We start from the raw sequence: 19,868 nt of genomic DNA on the forward strand, positions 1-19,868 counted from the left end.
TTTAGGCTAAATTTTTTAGCCTAAAGTCTATGTGCGTGTTATATGCCGATACACCCCCAGGAAAGGCAGGGGGAGAGAGGCCGTCGCTGCCCACTTCTCTCCCCCTGCCTTTCCTGGGGTCTAGAGCCCTGCTGCTGGCCCTTCTCTCCCCCTGGCTATCGGCGCCGCTGCCCGTTCTGTCCCCCTGACTATCGGTGCCGGCGCCCCATTGCCGGCGCCGATAGCCAGGGGGAGAGAAGCAGCGCCGACAGCCAGGGGGAGAGAAGGGGCAGCGGCACCCATTGCCGGCGCCGCTGCCTCCCCCCATCCCCGGTGGCATAATTACCTGTTGCCGGGGTCGGGTCTGCGCTGCTGCAGGCCTCCGGCGTGCGTCCCCTGCGTCGTTGCTATGCGCTGCATGGCGCGGCGCATGACGTCAGTGCGCCGCGCCGTGCATAGCAACGACGCAGGGGACGCACGCTGGAGGTAATTATGCCACCGGGGATGGGGGGAGGCAACTGGGCAGCGGCGTCGGCAATGGGTGCCGCTGCCCCTTCTCTCCCCCTGGCTGTCGGCGCTGCTTCTCTCCCCCTGGCTATCGGCGCCGGCAATGGGGCGCCGGCACCGATAGTCAGGGGGACAGAACGGGCAGCGGTGCCGATAGCCAGGGGGAGAGAAGGGCCGGCTGGAGGGCTCTAGACCCCAGGAAAGGCAGGGGGAGAGAAGCGGGCAGCGACGGCCTCTCTCCCCCTGCTTTTCCTGGGGGTGTATCGGGGTATACAAGCGCACACACGCACCCTCATTTTACCATGGATATTTGGGTAAAAAACTTTTTTTACCCAAATATCCTTGGTAAAATGAGGGTGCGTGTTATAGGCCGGTGCGTGGTATATCCCGATAAATACGGTAATTATAACACTGGGGATGGGGGAGGCGATGGGGACCAGATAACGCTATATGTCTGCTCCCGACTTCGCTTCTATACACATGCCTCTGAAGCGCAATCATTGACAAGTATTAGCCAGTGGTCTCCAACTTGCGGACCTCCAGATGTTGCAAAACTAAAACTCCCAGAATGCTCCGTGCATGCTGGGAGTTGTAATTTTGCAACATCTGGAGGGCCGCAAGTTGTTGACCACTGCATTAGTCATTGATAGCGCTTCAGAGGCATGTGTATATATATATACATGCGCTGTGCGGGGCATATATAACTCGCTGTGCGGGGGCATATATAACGCGCTGTGCGGGGCATATACAGATGCGCTGTGCGGGGCATATATAACTTGCGCTATGTGGGGCATATACATGCGCTGTGCGGGGGACATATATACAATTTACCGTGCGACACAATTTCCAACCCGTGGGACACAATTTTTTTCCCATGCGACACATTAGTAAATCAGGGAGATGTTTCACTTTTTTTTTTACTCTGAGAACATTCGACACTTTCAGGAAACCCGTGGGACACATTTCCAAACCCGTGCACCCAAAAAATAAAAAATAAAAAATGGTCGGGCGACAGATTAGTAAATATGGAGATTTTCACTTAGAGAATTCAGGGAAAACACTCAGAGATTAAACCAACACTCTTTGTAAATGAGAGCCAATGTATATGTGAATCAATGTGTAATTTATTTGGAATGTCTATTTTCCTGACAAGCAGAGAGCTTTAAAGTTAGAAAAATGCAAAATTTTCAAATTTTTCATGAAAGTTTGGAATTTTTCACCAAGAATTGATGCAAGTATTGATGTAAATTTACCACTAACATGAAGTAGAATATGTCATGAAAAAACTGTCTATGAATCAAATTTATAAGGAAAAGCATCCCAGAGGTATTAATGCTTAAAGGGTACCTCTCATCCAATAAACCTTTGATATATTTTAGATTAATGAATGTTGAATAACTTTCCAATAGCATGTTAATGAAAAATATGCTTCTTTCTATTGTATTTTTTTGATAAATAAGCAAAAGTAAAAAAAAATTGTCATATAAAAGCCATACGTTTGAAAAGAATGATCCATCTCCTGATTCCACAATGTTATGCGATAAGGAGTGCCATAATGTAGAACAGGTCTGCAGTACATTATAGAATTGTGGCCCTTTTGCTATATTTTCCGAGAGTATAAGAAATATCCCATATCCCATTTCTTTCTCAGCCGGTAACCTGGTTATACAACGTATAGTGTGAGGTGACATGCTGACAACTGCAGGCGCCTCTGTGTCACCCATGCTCTACATTCGGTCACATAACGTGGTTAACAGTCAACAAGTTAAGTTTTAATGATAAACTACATTTCCCAGCAGCCCCTTCTCTAGTCGCCATGGTGCTGGTAGTTCGCACTCCCATCTCTCCACACAGTGGAGCGTTCTCAGGAACTCCATTTCCCATGATGCAGTAGGATGCGTCCTGACCCCTCAGTTCCGGGTGGTCATGGCGGCGGTGTAGACAAGCACGGGGCACCGGAATGTCTATAGTAAGGCTTAGTTCGCTGTCCCGGCTTCTGCGGGAACAGGTGGCACCTGGGACTCGGCTGTGTCTCGGTTGTCGCCGAGTCCTTGACGGAGGTGAGTGTCAAGAGACAGAGACACGTGAGCCTGTGACCTCTGAGCCATTTCTCTCCTGGCACCGTGACGGGGCAAGAGCCCTAATATTAGTGAGGCTGGTTGTATAGTGGTGTGGGGTATATGTATGTACAGGGGGTGATACAGTATCTTGTATGTTACCTGCACGTGACCATGTGTCACTCACTTACTTCACTTTATATACCTGTCCATTAGGGAATGACCTGTGAGGGAGGGCACAGCCTCAAAATCCATGAAAAGTACCCCATGGCACCCTGTTCCCCCACCCCCTCTTTCATGATGACCTGTGCCCCACCCCCTCTTTCATGACGACCTGTGCCCCACCCCCTCTTTCATGACGACCTGTGCCCCCCCACCCCCCTTTTATGACACCCTGTGCCCCCCACCCCCCTTTTATGACACCCTGTGCCCCTCTTCATGACATGTTGATGGGGGAGCAGCCCTGGGAGCTTTAGAACAAACTGATGCAACATGTCACTTCCCTTAATAAAGGATAAATCTGTCCTCTCATATTTATGATATGAGCTGCAAACACTTGTCAGGTGACAGGACCACAATGTCAGACATAGCTTTGTTAGTATTTATGTGTTTGCCTCAACTTATAAAATTCTTATTTTCTCTCTGGGCTCAAGTGTCAAGGAGGTAGGGTAGAGCTACTTAAGTGCCACAGCATTGCTGCCTTCTGGGCCCTTTCCTGGCGCCAAGCCCTGTCTAAAATTCTGCACTGTAATGCAGCACTTAAAGGAGTACTCCGGCGCTAAGACATCTTATCCCCTATCCAAAAGATAGGGGATAAGATGCCTGATCACGGCAGTCCCGTCGCTGGGGACCCCCGGGATCTTGTTATAATCAGTCCCCGGAGCACGTTCGTTCTGGGTCTGATTACTGATGATCACGGGGCTGGAGCATTGTGACGTCACGGCCCCACCCCCGTGTGACATCACGCTCCGCCCCCTCAATGCAAGCCTATGGGAGGGGGCGTGACAGCTGTCACGCCCCCTCCCATAGGCTTGCATTGAGGGAGTGGAGCCGTGACCTCACAATGCTCTGGCCCCCGTGATCGCCAGTAATCAGACCCGGAGGGAACGTGCTCCGGAGACTGATTATAACAGGGTGCTGCGTGCAAGATTACGGGGGTCCCCAGCGGCAGGACCCCTGCGATCAGGCATCTTATCCCCTATCCTTTGGATAGGGGATGAAGATGTCTTAGCGCCGGAGTACCCCTTTAACCCCTTAAGGACGCAGATGTACATGTACATTTACGTCCTGTGCATAACCGTGGGCATCGGAGCGATGCCCGTGTCATGAGTGGCTTATCCCGGCTGCTGATCGCAGCCAGGGACCCGCCAGCAATGTCCGACGCGATCTTGCATGCGTCCACCATTAACCCCTCAGATGCCAGGATCAATACAGATCCCGGCATCTGCAGCAGTACGCAATTTCAATGAATGATCGGATCGCCCGCAGCGCTGCTGCGGGGATCCGATCATTCAGCACGCCGCACGGAGGTCCCCTCTCCTTCCTCCGTCCGGCTCCCGGCGTCTCCTGCTCTGGTCTGAGATCGAGCAGACCAGAGCAGGAGATGACCGATAATACTGATCTGTTCTATGTCCTATACATAGAACAGATCAGTATTAGCAATCATGGTAATCAAGTCCCTATGGGGACTATTCAAGTGTAAAAAAAAAAATGTAAAAAAATGTAAAAGTTAAAGTAAAAAAAAAGTGAAAAATCCCCTCCCCCAATAAAAAAGTAAAACGTCCGTTTTTTCCTATTTTACCCCCAAAAAGCGTAAAAAATTTATTTTATAGACATATTTGGTATCGCCGCGTGCGTAAATGTCCGAACTATTAAAATAAAATGTTAATGATCCCGTACGGTGAACGGCGTGAACGTAAAAAAAATACATTTTATAAAAAAAAAAATTATAAAAAATGTATTAAAAGTTTTTTATATGCAAATGTGGTATCAAAAAAAGTACAGATCATGGCGCAAAAAATGAGCCCTCTTACCGCCGCTTATACGGGAAAAATAAAAAAGTTAAAGGTCATCAAAATAAAGGGATTATAAACCTACTAATTTGGTTAAAAAGTTTGATTTTTTTAAAGCACAACAATAATATAAAAGTATGTAATAATGGGTATCATTTTAATCGTATTGACCCTCAGAATAAAGAACACATGTCATTTTTACCGTAAATTGTACGGCGTGAAAACAAAACCTTCCAAAATTAGCAAAATTGCGTTTTTCTTTTTTATTTCCCCACAAAAATAGTGTTTTTTGGTTGCGGCATACATTTTATGATATAATTAGTTATGTCATTACAAAGGACAACTGGTCGCACAAAAAACAAGCCCTCATACTAGTCTGTGGATGAAAATATAAAAGAGTTATGATTTTTAGAAGGCGAGGAGGAAAAAATGAAAACGTAAAAATTTAATTGTCCGCCCATGCTCCAAGTCGGCCCTGGATTGGAAGATACAGAAGAAGATAAAGACATGGAAAACATTTCCCTTACCTGCTATTAGAGGCAAATAGGGGGTTTCTGCCGCCCCATAAATTCAGAGCCGCCCCTCTGCAGTGATGTAACTGAAGGCCTCTGCAGAGGGGTGGCTCAGCATTCATGTAGAGGCATTGTTAGAAAAGGGCGCTGGTGGTCATTTATGGCTCAATTTCCATATCAATAAAATGGATGCCCCAACCTGCTGATAGATATCCTTAGAGTATTTTTACACATATTGTTTATGCTGTACATTTAGGCTGTCAATAATAAAATGATATAAGATAGTGAGATCAGCAGTATGTATAGATAGTATGTGTGAACATATCCGAACAGTCAGTTTGAACCCTGCAGATATTCAGTAAAACAGTGAGGGAATTCACCTTGAAGCTATGTGCATGTTATATTTTTGTTTTTTATTAAAGCAAAATACAGACACTTTTTTTTAGGCTTTTTTTCTGCATTTTTGCAGATTTTAGCCTGTATTTTCAGTAGTATTTGAGATGTAGGAAAAGGTATAGCCCTAAAAACTGCACTTTCCTATTAGAATACAATCCTAAATACTGTATATGCCATATTTTAGCATGTAAATGGCTAAAAACAATAAAGAAGAAATAACGGCACATGCACTAATTTTTCTTCCGTCACAAGAAACGGGTAAATTATCGGCTGTTATTTTTAACATTGAAGTTTATGGCAAACGGATGAGCCTTTATGTCATCCGTTTGCACCTGGTTTATAATATCCGTTATTTTTACTGAGCATGCCAAGAAGAGGTGACATCAGCAGACTCCTGCAGTGCTGTGGGACTACTACTCCCATCATGGAACTTGTTTCCATGATGGGAGTAGTCATTCCCTGGCTGCGGGAAGCTGCAGACAGCTGGGGAGGCTACATTAGTGTTTGTACTACTACCCTCATCATGGAATGGTCTTTTCCATGATGGGGGTTGTAGTACAGGGGCTGAGGGATTTATTCCACCAGGTTTCACTTCTGAGACCCCATGCGATCACAAGTTATTAAGCAGAGGAGCGGGTGGCATGGTTCGCAACCCTGCAATGTATAGAGTGTTCTAACTTTCATTTCTAAATCCCCTGAGGGGAGCCCTGAATGGCCGGTACCGAGGAGCCATTCAGGGCTCCCAGCGTAGTTTTTAAAATGAAGATTGTGAGTGGCAGCGGGGGCCATATGTATATTAAACAAGCTGGGGGGGGCAAGATATATAAGTCTGCAGGGGGGGCAGACATATAACCTATATATCTATATTTAAAATATGCCCCCCCCCCGCAGCCCATTAATAAAGATATGACCCCTGCCGGCACATTAATATAGATATGACCCCCGCCAGAGCGCATATATATATATATATATATATATATATATATATGCAAATCCTAAAATGTTGCAGTATCTTGTAATATCTTTTTTATTGGACTAACAGCATTTTGTAGAGACGAGCTTTCGGGATTCCTCCCTTTATCAAGTCCAAAGCAAAGCAAGTCCATATACCCCTGCCGATGCATTAACCTCTTAAGGATGCAGGGCGTACCTGTATATAATCATGCCATGACCCCGCGTCATACCGGGTCGGTTCTGGCAGCTAATAAAACCCAAGACCCTGGGCTAATAGCGTGTGGCACCGATCGTTGTGTGGCGCTCTATTAATCCTTTAGACGCGCCGTTCAAAGTGCATCTTAAATGAAAGAGAAAGCTTCCCAGCAGCTCAGTCTGGCTGATTGGGACCATCGCGCTGAAATCGCCATGTTCCGATCAGCTAGGATGCAGCAGGAGGGTCTCCTACCTGCCTCTGTCACGTCCGATCGGCGATTGATTGCTCCAAGCCTGAATTCCAGGCTTGAGCAATCGACTGCCGATAACCCTGATCTTTGCCTTGCTAATGCCTGCAATGATCTGTGTATGAGATCGGTATGTGCAGTGTAATAGCCACTAGGGGGGCTATAACACTGCAAAAAGAAAAGTGTAAAAAAAAATTCATAAAGATCATTTAACCCCTTCCCTAATAAAAGTTAGAATCACCCCCCTTTTCCCATTGAAAAAAAAACCTGTGTAAATAAAAATAAACATATGTGGTATCGCCGCGTGTGGTAATGTCCGAATTATAAAAATATATTGTTAATTAAACTGCAAGGTCAATGGCGTACACAAAGTCCAAAATAGCATATTTTTGGTCACTTTTTATATCATGAAAAAAATGACTAAAAACCGATCGAAAAGTCCGATCAACACAAAAATGGTACCGCTAAAAACTTCAAATCACAGCGCAAAAACTGAACCCTCATACCCAAATAAAAAAGTATAGGGGTCAGAAGATGACAATTTTAAACGTATAAATTTTCCTGCAAACTATATAAGTAGGGTATCATTTTGATCGTATGGACCTACAGAATAAAGATAAGGTGTCATTTTTACCGAAAAAAGTACTACGTAGAAACGGAAGCCCCCAAAATGTTAGAAAATGGCGTGTTTTTTTCTTCAATTTTGTTGCACAATGAATTTTTTTTACGTTTCGCCGTTGATTTTTTTTTGTAAAATTACTAAAGTCACTGCAAAGTGGAATAGGTGGCGCAAAAAATAAGCCATAATATGGAATTTTAGGTGCAAAATTGAATGAGTTATGATTTTTAGAAGGTGAGAAGATAAAAATGAAAATGCAAAAACGGAAAAACCCTGCGTCCTTAAGGGGTTAATAAAGCTATGACCCCCGCCGGCGCATTAAAGGGGTACTCCGGTGAAAACCTTTTTTCTTTTAAATCAACTGGTGGCAGAAAGTTAAACATATTTGTAAATTACTTCTATAAAAAAAAATCTTAATCCTTCCAGTACTTATTAGCTGCTGAATGCTACAGAGGAAATTCCTTTCTTTTTGGAACACTGATGACATCATGAGCACAGTGCTCTCTGCTGACATCTCTGTCCATTGTAGCAACCGTGCATAGCAGATGGATGCTAAGGGCAGCATGGTGGCTCAGTGGTTAGCACTGCTGCCTTGCAGTGCTTGGGACTTGGGTTCAAATCCCACTAAGGGCAACAATAAATAAAGTGTTATTATTATTATAATAACGTCAGCAGAGAGCATTCCAAAAAGAAAAGAATTTCCTTTGTAGTATTCAGCAGCTAATAAGTACTGGAAGGATTAAGATTTTTTAATAGAAGTAATTTACAAATATGTTTAACTTTCTGCCACCAGTTGATTTAAAAGAAAAAAGGTTTTCACCGGAGTACCCCTTTAATAAAGATATGCCCCCCGCCAGCGCGTACGTGTGTGTGTGTATATATGTGTGTATGTGTGTGTATATGTGTATATATACACGCGCGCGCGCGCGCCGGCGGGGGTCATATCTTTATATAGGCGGGGGTCATATCTTTATATATGCGCCGGCGGGGGTCATATCTTTTATATATGCGCCGGCGGGGGTCATTTTGTTTATTAATGCGCCGGTGGGGGGCATATTATTAATGTGCCGTGGGGCTTGATATATAGTGCTAAATGTCTGCCCCCCCCGCAGCGCTATATTATCTTGCCCCCCCACAGCGCTTTTAATATACATATGGCCCCAGCTACCACTCACAATGTTCATTTGAAAAACCCCGCTGGGATCCCTGATTGGCTCCTCGGTACCGTCCATTCAGTGCTCCCCGCGGGGATTTAAAAATGAAAGTTAAAACACTCTATACATCGCAGGGTTGTGGAGCTTGCCGCCTGCTCCCCTGCTAATAACTTCTGATCAGATAGGGTTTCTGAAGTGAGACCCGTTGCGATCAATCCCTCAGCCCCTGTACTACAACCCCCACCATGGAACAGACTGTTCCATGATGGGGGTAGTAGTACAAACACTAATGTAGCCTCCCCAGCTGTCTGCAGACTGCTGCAGCCAGGGAATTACTACTCCCATCATGGAAACAAGTCTGTTCCATGATGGGAGTAGTAGTAGTCCCGGCTGTGGGAGTCTGTAGGCAGAGGTGTTAAAACGGCCGTACATGATGGATGTTATAACGGGTCTTAACGGATGAATATGCCCGTTATTTTGACAGACTTTATTCAGCCGTTAGCACCCGTTATTTCATCCGTTATTATACATCCGTTTTTACACAGTAAACTGATGTTTAATAACTGATGAATGCTCATAGTGTGAAAGGAGCCTTATTTTACTTTAGAACACCACTTTGATTCCTACCCTTTGAATTTTTTACGACTCTTTACCCTGTTGCAACATTTTGTACAACATGCTTTCCACGGCCAATTTTGTAAGCCAGGTCTGGGCTGGTGTAGATTTTGACCTTGGTTTGACATTCACACTTGATAAATATGTTACCACTGCGAGTTGAAAAATTAAATTGACTTTGGTAAGGCCATTTGTAGCTTTTTTCTTACTGACTTCTCTGGCAGAAAGGTCTCAAATAAAACTGCTTTGGGGCACGTGAGACACTTTATGCAACATTTATAAGCTAAGTTAATGCTCTAAACACAATGATAAATCTCCCCCATAGAGTTCACAAAATAAGCCTAAAAGAGAACGGTCTACCTGACATGAAAAACATGAAAGCAGTTTTTAATTTTTTATTTATATGACTGATTAATTTTTGTTCAATTTTCCTTTAACTATAGGCACACACACATATTCATCTTCTGCCAAGCCAAAAGATGAGATCCTTGTCAGCGGACGGTTGGAACTCGTTGAAGGTCTGTAAAAAAAAATAGTTAGACGATAAACAAAATGTAAAAAACAGGCTGTGTTTCCACATGCTGGTGAACGCTTGTATCTGAAACCACAGCCTCATGCATTCACCAGTGGACAGTGATGTTGCTGATAATTGCAGAAACATTGCATGGCCATTGATGAACTTAAGGAGGTGGTGGTCACATATTGAGTATATGCAACCTATTTTATGCTGCGCAGCTGATTTAGCAAATACACTGTCTATTCTTCTATGAGCAGACACACAGGGCTATCCTGCACCAGCCCTGTATGTGCAGTGAGGTTTGGAGGCGGAGCCAGCGCCTTCAAACCTCCCTGCACACTGGGCTGCCACAGTAAATAGAAGTAATTTAAAAATGTTAGTGTTTCTGGCACCAGTCGATTTAAAAAAAAAAAAAGGTTTTCCAGGGGAGTACCCCTTTAATACTCACTGCAAGGAAACACAGAGATATCAGAATTTGGGTTTCAGGAATTTGATGACCTATCAAATCCACCATATATAGTGGAAAGAACCCTCACCACCACATCATTTGTATCCGAGACCTGAGATTCCTGGGATCATATAAGAAAGTCATTAAAGGGGTACTCCGCACCCCTAGACATCTTATCCCCTATCCAAAGAATAGGGGATAAGATGTCAGATCACCAGGGTCCCGCTGCTGGGGACCCCTGGGATCTCTGCTGCAGCACCCACCTGGACAGCTTCCACCTCACACCGGCAACGCTGGAGGCTTCGGATCCTGAAGAGCGTGACTTCACGACTCCGCCCCGTGTGACGTCACGCCCCGCCCCCTCAATGAAAGTCTATGGGAGGTCCGTCACGCCCCTTCCCATAGACTTGCATTGAGGGGTCGGGGCTTGACGTCACACGGGACGGAGTCGTTACGTCACGCTCTTCCGCCATTGTGGTCGGGATCCGAAGCCTCCAGCGTTGCCGGTGTGAGCCGTACGGGTGGGTGCTGCAGCCGAGATCTCGGGGGTCCCCAGCAGTGGGACCCCGGCGATCTGACATCTTATCCCCTATCCTTTGGATAAGATGTCTAGGGGTGCGGAGTACCCCTTGAAGGAGTTAAGCACCAGTGCACTGTTAAAAATCAGTCCCACCTCTGTTAGTGATACATTCACAATTTTATATGTTATGTTTTTTGCCATGTCACACAGGCTGTAGAAAGTGTACAAACAGCTTTGTATGATACAAGTATAGAGAGAAACTGGTGCTCGCACAACATGCTGCAGAGTCTGTAGAAGGAAAAGTAATCATTTTAATAAATACCTATGGATAAAATGTCTTTATACCATAATAAGTACAAAGCAAGAATAAAAAAAATGCTTTTCAAGGTGTCTATAGTCTTAAACTGTTTCATCGTGTAGTCAGAGTAACTCTCAGGAATTGTTTACTCTAAGACACAGGGACAGTGGGTGAGATTTATTAAAACCAGTGCAGTGGAAAAGTGGAGCAGTTGCCCATAGCAACCAACCAGATCGCTTCTTTCATTTATAAAATAGCCTTTGAAATATAAAAGAAAGCCATTTGATTTGTTGATATGGACAACTTCTCTACTTTTCATCTGCACAGGTTTTAATAAATCTCCCCCAGCATGCTTAAACTGCCATGTGTTATAACCTATTTCTTATATTTTATATTTGCATATTTTTGGTTATTAAGTCCTGCAGACTCGAGTGCAGCAACTGCAAGCGGATGAGGGTTTACTTTTGCAAGAAGCTGAAAGCAAGAAGCTTCATCCACACCAAGAGTTAGGGAAGATGGAAGAAAATAAGAAAGTGGTGCAGACTCCTAAACGATGGATGGAAAAGCTGAAAAGTGAGCAGATTGCAAAAAATCTGAAGCAGAAAGCGTTGAATGGTGTGGAGAGTACGGACATGACTTCACCTAAGAGAGAGGCCAACCAAGCTCAGAGGAAGCTAACAAAAAATGCCAAGAAGCTTCAGAAAAACAGTGTAGTAATGCATCCCTCAATGTCACATCAGATACCGGAGGACAAAAATATGGAGAATGTAGACAAGGCTTTAAATCAGGACAATAGACTTTTACTGGAGGACAAGGAAGGAAACCGTCATGGAGGAGTCAAGCAAAACATTAAGTGTTACTTGGAGGTCTGCATATTCTTGGGAGAACTGAGCAAAGCCCAGAATTGCTTACAGTATTACCACCAGCATATCTCAAGAAGAGGACTGCTAAATATTTCCATGTACAACCTTCTAATGAGTGCCTGGGCCAAAGAGGTAAGGGATAGACTATGTTGTCTAGAATAGAGCTAGAGGGTATATAGCTATGGTGGGGAGGTGTTTGAGCTGCAAAATGGATGCACCAAACAGACCATAACAAGGCTCCCATAAGCTTTATTTACTAATTTTTTTTCTTAACAGGCATCGTTTTCTCAAGTTGGGCGCCTATTTGTAATGTTGCAGGAGGCTTCCCTGAAGCCAAATCTGGGATCCTATGCTGCTGCACTGGAAGCAATGGGTCGCACTGAGTCCAACACAAAAGCCATTCAGAGGTACAGAATAATGAAGGGGAGGAGGAGAAAAAACTGTAAAAATGAAAACTTTCTGATTTGCCCTTAGGAACCAATCACAGTTTAACTTTCATTTCACCATTGCTTGTTTAAATATGAAAGCGTAGCTGTGATTGGTTGCTATGGGAAACCAGACATTTTTTCTTTTGACCATTCTTTTTATTTCACCCCCCCCATGCTCAATGTCATATGGTTTTTATCAGTGTTTGTATCTACAAAGGTTTCAGTTTCTTGCCAAAAGAGCTTATCCAATGGCTGGCTCTTTTTTCAAAAGTATGCCCTTTCTGTAGTATAAAACAAAACAGATGTTTACTCCTGCGGTGCACACGGGCCCAGTGTGTCATATTGCTGCTCAGCTACTCGCTGGCTGTGGCGGAACATCACTGCATCCAGCAATTCCTGGTGCCAAAACATAAAGCTGCTACTCAAGAAGACAATCACATCAGGGACCAGAGCAGGACACCGGAGGCATCGCGGGAGCGCAAAAGGAGAGGAAAGGTTTGTTTTGTTATATACTACAGAATGGGCATACTTTTGAACCCCCCCCCCACCCCTTTAATGCCTGAATATTTAGCAAATGTAATGAAAAGCTTTTAAAGTATTTTTTTTTATTATAATGTATTGTCCTTGACTAAATAAATGCAATGTAAAAGCATTACTTTAGGTAAAGTATATTCATTAGAATATTTTATGTAGTAGAAGATTGATAGATGAATCGCACTCACCCTCTGTAGTTGCATAAAATGAAGATTTATTTCCAAGGTGTACAACTGGGATAACTAGGCATGAGGTGTGGAGGGTTCCGAGACAAACAACAAGTTTCCCACCGGACGGTGCTTCCTCTGGTTTGAGAACGATGCCGGGAAGGAAGGGGCTGGATTTAAACTCCCCACGTCAGATGATGTAATCAGTCAGCTGGTACTCTGTATGCCTAAAACTAGACTTATAAGTTAATGTTATAAAATGTCTAATTGTAAAGCAGAAAACAAGTAAGAGGATAATAACAGTAATAAATAAGACAAGAAGTGGGCAAAAATAAATAAAATGAATAAAGAGAAAATGAATAAAAGTCAGTGAGCGGAGGAAAGAACAAAAAACTGGAACTGGGGTGAAGAACGGGTTATAAAAAAAAAAAACACTTAAGTCCTGTCGGTCATTCAGACCCAATTTGCTCATGGCTCCGGTGCGCATTATCCATTTTTCTTTGCAGCGGAGCAATGTTCAGTGGCTGTCAATTCCCGGTGCGCGTTCTTTTATTCTTTGAAGTCCAAAAAAGGTAAGGGATTCCCCTTTCCCTTCATGTGCCGATCTAATATGTTCTATCAGGCGAATGCATCCATGACCGTTGTGAATGGACCTCTGATGTTCTCTGAATCTCACTCGTAGAGGTCTTATTGTAGAACCTATGTAGAATCTTCTGCATGGGCAGATTACGGCATATACAACTGATTCCGTTCTGCAACAGATGAAATCACGAACGCAGATTTCAATTCCTCCCAGTTGGAAGTTTTTTCCTGGGATAAAGAATTTACAATGCGGACAGTTTCCACATTTAAAGTTTCCTACTGGGCTGGTGGTAGGTAGCCAGTTCTTTTCTTCACTGCTATTTGAAGTCAGGGGGAGAGTACTTTGCACTAATAGATTGCTAATGCTTTTACTTTTTCGAAAAGATACCATAGGCTTTTCAACCCCTACTGATTTGAAAAAGGGATCACTCTCAATGATGAACCAATTATTCTTTATGATTTGTTTGATGGTATCCGCCATAACATTGTATTTAAAAGAGAATATAAATCGGGAATTATTTTTCTCGTCGAGTTTTCTTTTTTCACTTTTTTTTTTTTTTTTTTGTATTCTTTCGTTATGAGATCACGTCTGGAAATTTTTCTTGCTTTTTCCAAAGCCAGATGTAAGTCCTTTAACGGATAGCCCCTTTTGTAAAAGCGTTGTATTAAACCATTGGCTTGAGCCTCAAAGTCTGCATCGTTTTTATAAATTTTTCTTAATCTTAAAAATTGACTATAAAAAACAAAACAATTATTCTGTAAGATAAGTTCCAAGGCTTCTGTGACAAAAGATATAAATATATCATCATTTTTGGCATCTTGTAGAAAATTCTTCACCGCATGTACCCCCAGCTCCTGTGGGTACAAGCGGTGAAGAATTTTCTACAAGATGCCAATAAAGATGATATATTTATATCTTTTGTCGCAGAAGCCTTGGAACTTATCTTACAGAATAATTGTTTTGTTTTTAAAAAAAAACCTGGTATGCCCAGTGCACTGGCACGGCCATGGGCACGCCCGTGGCGTGCTCTTTTGCAATAATTTTTTTGGGCAGTTTTCGAAAAAAATTATATTTTACACTCCAAAAATAAATTTTCGGCTGATATCGTCCAATACTACAGGTATGTGGACGATATCTTAATCATTTGGAAAAACACTCCTCAAAGATTTGACGAATTCGTGGAACACATCAGCAACAATAACATGAATATGAAGTTCACTAAAAAAATAAGTAATAACACCATGGAAATCCTAGACGTGCTATTAGTGGTAGAAAATGGAAACTTTTTTACAAGGGGATATCGAAAGCCCACAGCATCAAGCAACCTGCTACATCATGACAGCTTCCGTCCCAGCCACACAAAGGAAGCCTTGCCGTATAGCCAATTTTTAAGATTAAGAAAAATTTATAAAAACGATGCAGACTTTGAGGCTCAAGCCAATGGTTTAATACAACGCTTTTACAAAAGGGGCTATCCGTTAAAGGACTTACATCTGGCTTTGGAAAAAGCAAGAAAAATTTCCAGACGTGATCTCATAACGAAAGAATACAAAAAAAACTAAAGTAAAAAAAAAGTAAACTCCATGAGAAAAATTCCCGATTTATATTCTCTTTTAAATACAATGTTATGGCGGATACCATCAAACAAATCATAAAGAATAATTGGTTCATCATTGAGAGTGATCCCTTTTTCAAATCAGTATGGGTTGAAAAACCTATAGTATCTTTTCGAAAAAGTAAAAGCATTAGCAATCTATTAGTGCAAAGTACTCTCCCCCCGACTTCAAATAGCAGTGAAGAAAAGAACTGGCTACCTACCACCAGCCCAGTAGGAAACTTTAAATGTGGAAACTGTCCGCATTGTAAATTCTTTATCCCAGGAAAAAACTTCCAACTGGGAGGAATTGAAATCTGCGTTCGTGATTTCATCTGTTGCAGAACGGAATCAGTTGTATATGCCGTAATCTGCCCATGCAGAAGATTCTACATAGGTTCTACAATAAGACCTCTACGAGTGAGATTCAGAGAACATCAGAGGTCCATTCACACTGGTCATGGATGCATTCGCCTGATAGAACATATTAGATCGGCACATGAAGGGAAAGGGGAATCCCTTACCTTTTTTGGACTTCAAAGAATAAAAGAACGCGCATCGGGAATTGACAGCCACTGAACATTGCTCCGCTGCGAAGAAAAATGGATAATGCGCACCAGAGCCATGAGCAAATTGGGTCTGAATGACCGACAGGACTTAAGTGTTTTTTTTATTTTTTATAACCCGTTCTTCACCCCAGTTCCAGTTTTTTGTTCTTTCCTCCGCTCACTGACTTTTATTCATTTTCTCTTCCGCTCACTGATCCCTGTTTGCATTTTTTTCAAGTGAACTTATTTTTTGCTATTTTTTCTATTTTTGCCCACTTCTTGTCTTATTTATTACTGTTATTATCCTCTTACTTGTTTTCTGCTTTACAATTAGACATTTTATAACATTAACTTATAAGTCTAGTTTTAGGCATACACAGTACCAGCTGACTGATTACATAATCTTACGCGGGGAGTTTAAATCCAGCCCCTTCCTTCCCGGCGTCGTTCTCAAACCAGAGGAAGCACCGTCCGGTGTGAAACTTGTTGTTTGTCTCGGAACCCTCCACACCTCATGCCTAGTTTTCCCAGTTGTACACCTTGGAAATAAATCTTCATTTTTTGCAACTACAGAGGGTGAGTGTGATTCATCTATCAATCTTCTACTACATATTATTGTCTGCGAATTCACCCATGTATCTGCACCCCCTGGTATTGCTTCATTTTTTAAAACTGCCTCCCCTGAATCAGATACTCATCTTTCAAGCATCGCACCTTTAAGCTGTGCCACCATCTGTCTACTACTGTGATCAGAATATTTTATGCCTGCATGGAGGATGGGAGTAGTGGTCTCAACAGGAGGAAGCTAGTAGTGGTGACAATCCATACTCCCATCCTCCTACTATCACCACTACATTTAACCCTCTGCTGTCATAAACTCCTAATATTCTCCACGCAATGACATGGATAAAATAGTGACAGCAGGACAATGGGAGTAGTGGTGGCAGCAGGAGGATAGGGGTTGTGGTGAAAGCAGGCAAATGGGAGAAGAGGTTGTCACCACTACTCCCACCCTCCTTCTGTCACTACTACTCTTATCCGCCTTCTATCAACACTAACACTATACATCACATAGTGACTGACAAATGCACCATCAGTTAGTGAACAAAACCACTACACAGGCTATATCTCCCATACAATGACCATATAGAGGTAGATACCAGCTGTACACAGGATCAGTATACCATATAACTGATTATATATGGGACCATATACGGGAAGTAGATAAAAGCTACACAGAATCTTCAGACCATATAGTGAGTACAGTTATCTGGGGACTCACTGGTGACCTATTTTCTCATCAGAGTCGTCCTCTTTTCTTTTCTTCTCCATCCCGCTCAGACCTCTATTTTTTTATTTTTTTTATTAGCCAAAACGCACGTCTTCAGCATCTGCAGGACAAACATTTTAGACTCCTTTTCCAGTGCCCAGTAGATCCCTCCTCCCATGGGATAATTTGTCTGTAGGTAGGAAGCCAGGTAGCTAGGTTGCTAGCTAGGTAGATTGCCAGGTAACTACAGCAGATAGGTTGGTAGGCAGGCACGCAGGTATTCCTGCCCCCAACAGCTAGGTAGGTTGTTTTGCCCCTAGGCAAGAACCCTCCTTTGTTCCAGGATAGAAAGAAAAAAATTAAAACCATACTCCCCTCGTACCATGCAGTAGTCTCCAGAATGAATTGACGTCATCGGTGCCTGCGACAGGGCAGAAGTCACGGCCTGCTTTAAACTGTATGCTTGTGTGCGTAAACGGCTAAAAGCGGTGCTCGCTCGCCTGGGGAACCGGGGAAGATGTCCTAGATTCCCCATTAGCTTGTGTCAGGATCGTGCATTGGATAAGAAAATAAAATTCTCTTGGGTGCCACATCTGCTGACAAAAGTGCATCAGTTTTTTAGTGTCCGGCGCCCGGATGGGGGGGAACTCGGAAAGATTTGTTACCAAGCTTGGCTCCTGTGTGCCATATCCGACCATCCAGTTGCCAAATTGAAATTGCCAGATGCATGTGAACTGATCCATTTAAATGAATGGGATCAGTTCTTTCATCTGTTGTATATCCTCCGGTGTATTTTTTACAACGTCGGATGCTGGATATATGTGAGGGAAGCCTCAAATTTATGGTGAAAATATCAAGCAACATTTTTTCATACAAAGCTATAAGCAGATATGCCATTCAGGAGCTTGGTAAAGCTAGGTGAGACATTTACGCCTATCTTTTCCATGTCCCGAATGGCATATCTGCTATAACTGTGTGCTAGAGACCCTGTAATGATTCTGTTCACTATATAAGGGATGAGGGAAAGAGAAATATAATATATAATTACCGTTATGTTTTCAGTGTGTACAAGCTGAAAGTTTCAGCATCCGATATGCAGGGAGGATAACACCGTTTCTATTTACTCACGTGGCAGAAAGGGAAATGTAGGCTACATTTAAGACTGTTGTATCAGCCGTAAACTCCTTAAATGGCACATTAACTAAAAAAGGTATGCACCAGGCAAATTTTGAGTAATTTCAAGTAATTTGATAGGAAGTGCTGTACCATTTAATAAATGAATGTGTTTATTAATTTGTTCATATTTTCATTAAATTAATTTAGGAATATTTATTTTACATAGCCACTCATATCAGTGCTCTTTAGTAATATTAATTGTACGTTTATTTAGGAAGTGCCATAGCATTGAAGGGAAACTGACAGGCTGTTCACCTCCTGCACTAAACCCAATACACTGCATTATAGCTCCATTAGGTGAGGAGTTATGCCCCTCTATTGCTACAGCTCTACTGTGTGCAATGGATGCGAGGGGCCGGCTTGCAAGCTTACCTGTTTCCTCTCTATGTTGTGCTATCCCCGTCATTTGTATGATTATTAAGTTTTCTTCTTCACTTTCATGTCCTATTTGACATGAGAGCCTGCAGACACATGAGCACTCTATTGTAGTGGAGAGAGCAAGCGCCACTCCCTCCCCCTCTACACCTAAAAGAGTTTTAAAAGTTAATTAATAGGGAGAGACTACCAGCAATCTGTTTTAATTAGTTAGATTTATTTAATATAATGTATGTAAATAAGAGCTTCTGCTCTTTTGTTTTGTTCCTTTGGTCTCCGCAGCTGGACCCCCTACCGATTACAACTTCTGATAGTCTCTATGACATGTCAAAAGTTGTTTGAAAGTTTAGGTACACTTTAAATAATTTATTTCATCTATGATGTGAAGGTATGAGATTAAACTATTCAATTTTCAAAAGTTCAGTTGGGTACTCTTTAGCTTTTTGCCTTTATGAGGGAAAGCTAGTCCTTTCTGTGTACAGATGGAAAAAGTGATTGGGATATGTAGAAACTGCTTTGTTTTTGGGGTGCCTTATTAATTGATCGAGGACAACTGGATCTTTATAGGGGTTTATTACAAGGTATACAAAGTGGCATCCTAGGTGATTAAGGGATCGGGGTACAAAGAAAAGGGGAAGGTGAAAGGAAGGGAGTAGGAAGTGCTATCTCTCTCATCATCCTATAAGTAACATATATGGCAGTCATGCACACACATAACCCATACATTGCCCATCCCAAGACATCTTCATGGCCTATCAGAACAGTTCCTTAACAAACAAGGTTGTTGAATGTCGTCCTGTAGGTGGTTTATTTGCATTGCAATCAGTTCTTGTTCTTTGATGTCTTCTGGAGTGGGGGGTCCTCTTTGTTGTCCCATATTGTGTTGACAGAAATCCATCAAAGTTTCCTCGAGAACCAAACCTTGGTGGACTGACAGGATGATTTGCAGTCCATTGTATCCAACACAAGGGCTGGTTTTATGGCTTTACTATAGGAGGTAACAGGAACTGTAGCTCACCTCCATTCTTATCACTCAGGTGCAATACTTATTGTATGGCTTTAAACAGGATAAAAGCAAATAATTGTCTAATCAGCTGTTTGCATCAACCACCATTCCTGGAGCAAGCCCTGCCGACACCCTACACCCATTCCATCGATGACATTCTACTGCATTCCATTGTCCTCTTGATTGTATTTGAGTCCATAATAAAACACATCAAATTTATACTTATGTGGCCAATGTTGGCTTCCAACAGGATCTGATCAGCTGATTGCAAAAGGGTCATTACTTGTATGTAG

The 19,868-nt window shown here is 42.7% G+C and overlaps 1 protein-coding gene across 1 annotated transcript in view; it reads left to right on the top strand.

The window, feature by feature from the left end:
* The first annotated feature begins 2,446 nt into the window (after nucleotides 1-2,446).
* Nucleotides 2,447-19,868, top strand: part of POLRMT (RNA polymerase mitochondrial) — an 83,479-nt gene continuing 66,057 nt past the window's right edge. Inside the window, exons 1-4 of the mRNA XM_056562741.1 lie at nucleotides 2,447-2,546; nucleotides 9,692-9,766; nucleotides 11,449-12,026; nucleotides 12,171-12,301. Coding sequence (XP_056418716.1) covers nucleotides 2,447-2,546; nucleotides 9,692-9,766; nucleotides 11,449-12,026; nucleotides 12,171-12,301 — 884 coding nt within the window. The remainder of the gene's footprint in view (nucleotides 2,547-9,691; nucleotides 9,767-11,448; nucleotides 12,027-12,170; nucleotides 12,302-19,868) is intronic.

Source organism: Hyla sarda, chromosome 1 (assembly GCF_029499605.1).
Source record: "Hyla sarda isolate aHylSar1 chromosome 1, aHylSar1.hap1, whole genome shotgun sequence".
Taxonomy (NCBI): domain Eukaryota; kingdom Metazoa; phylum Chordata; class Amphibia; order Anura; family Hylidae; genus Hyla; species Hyla sarda.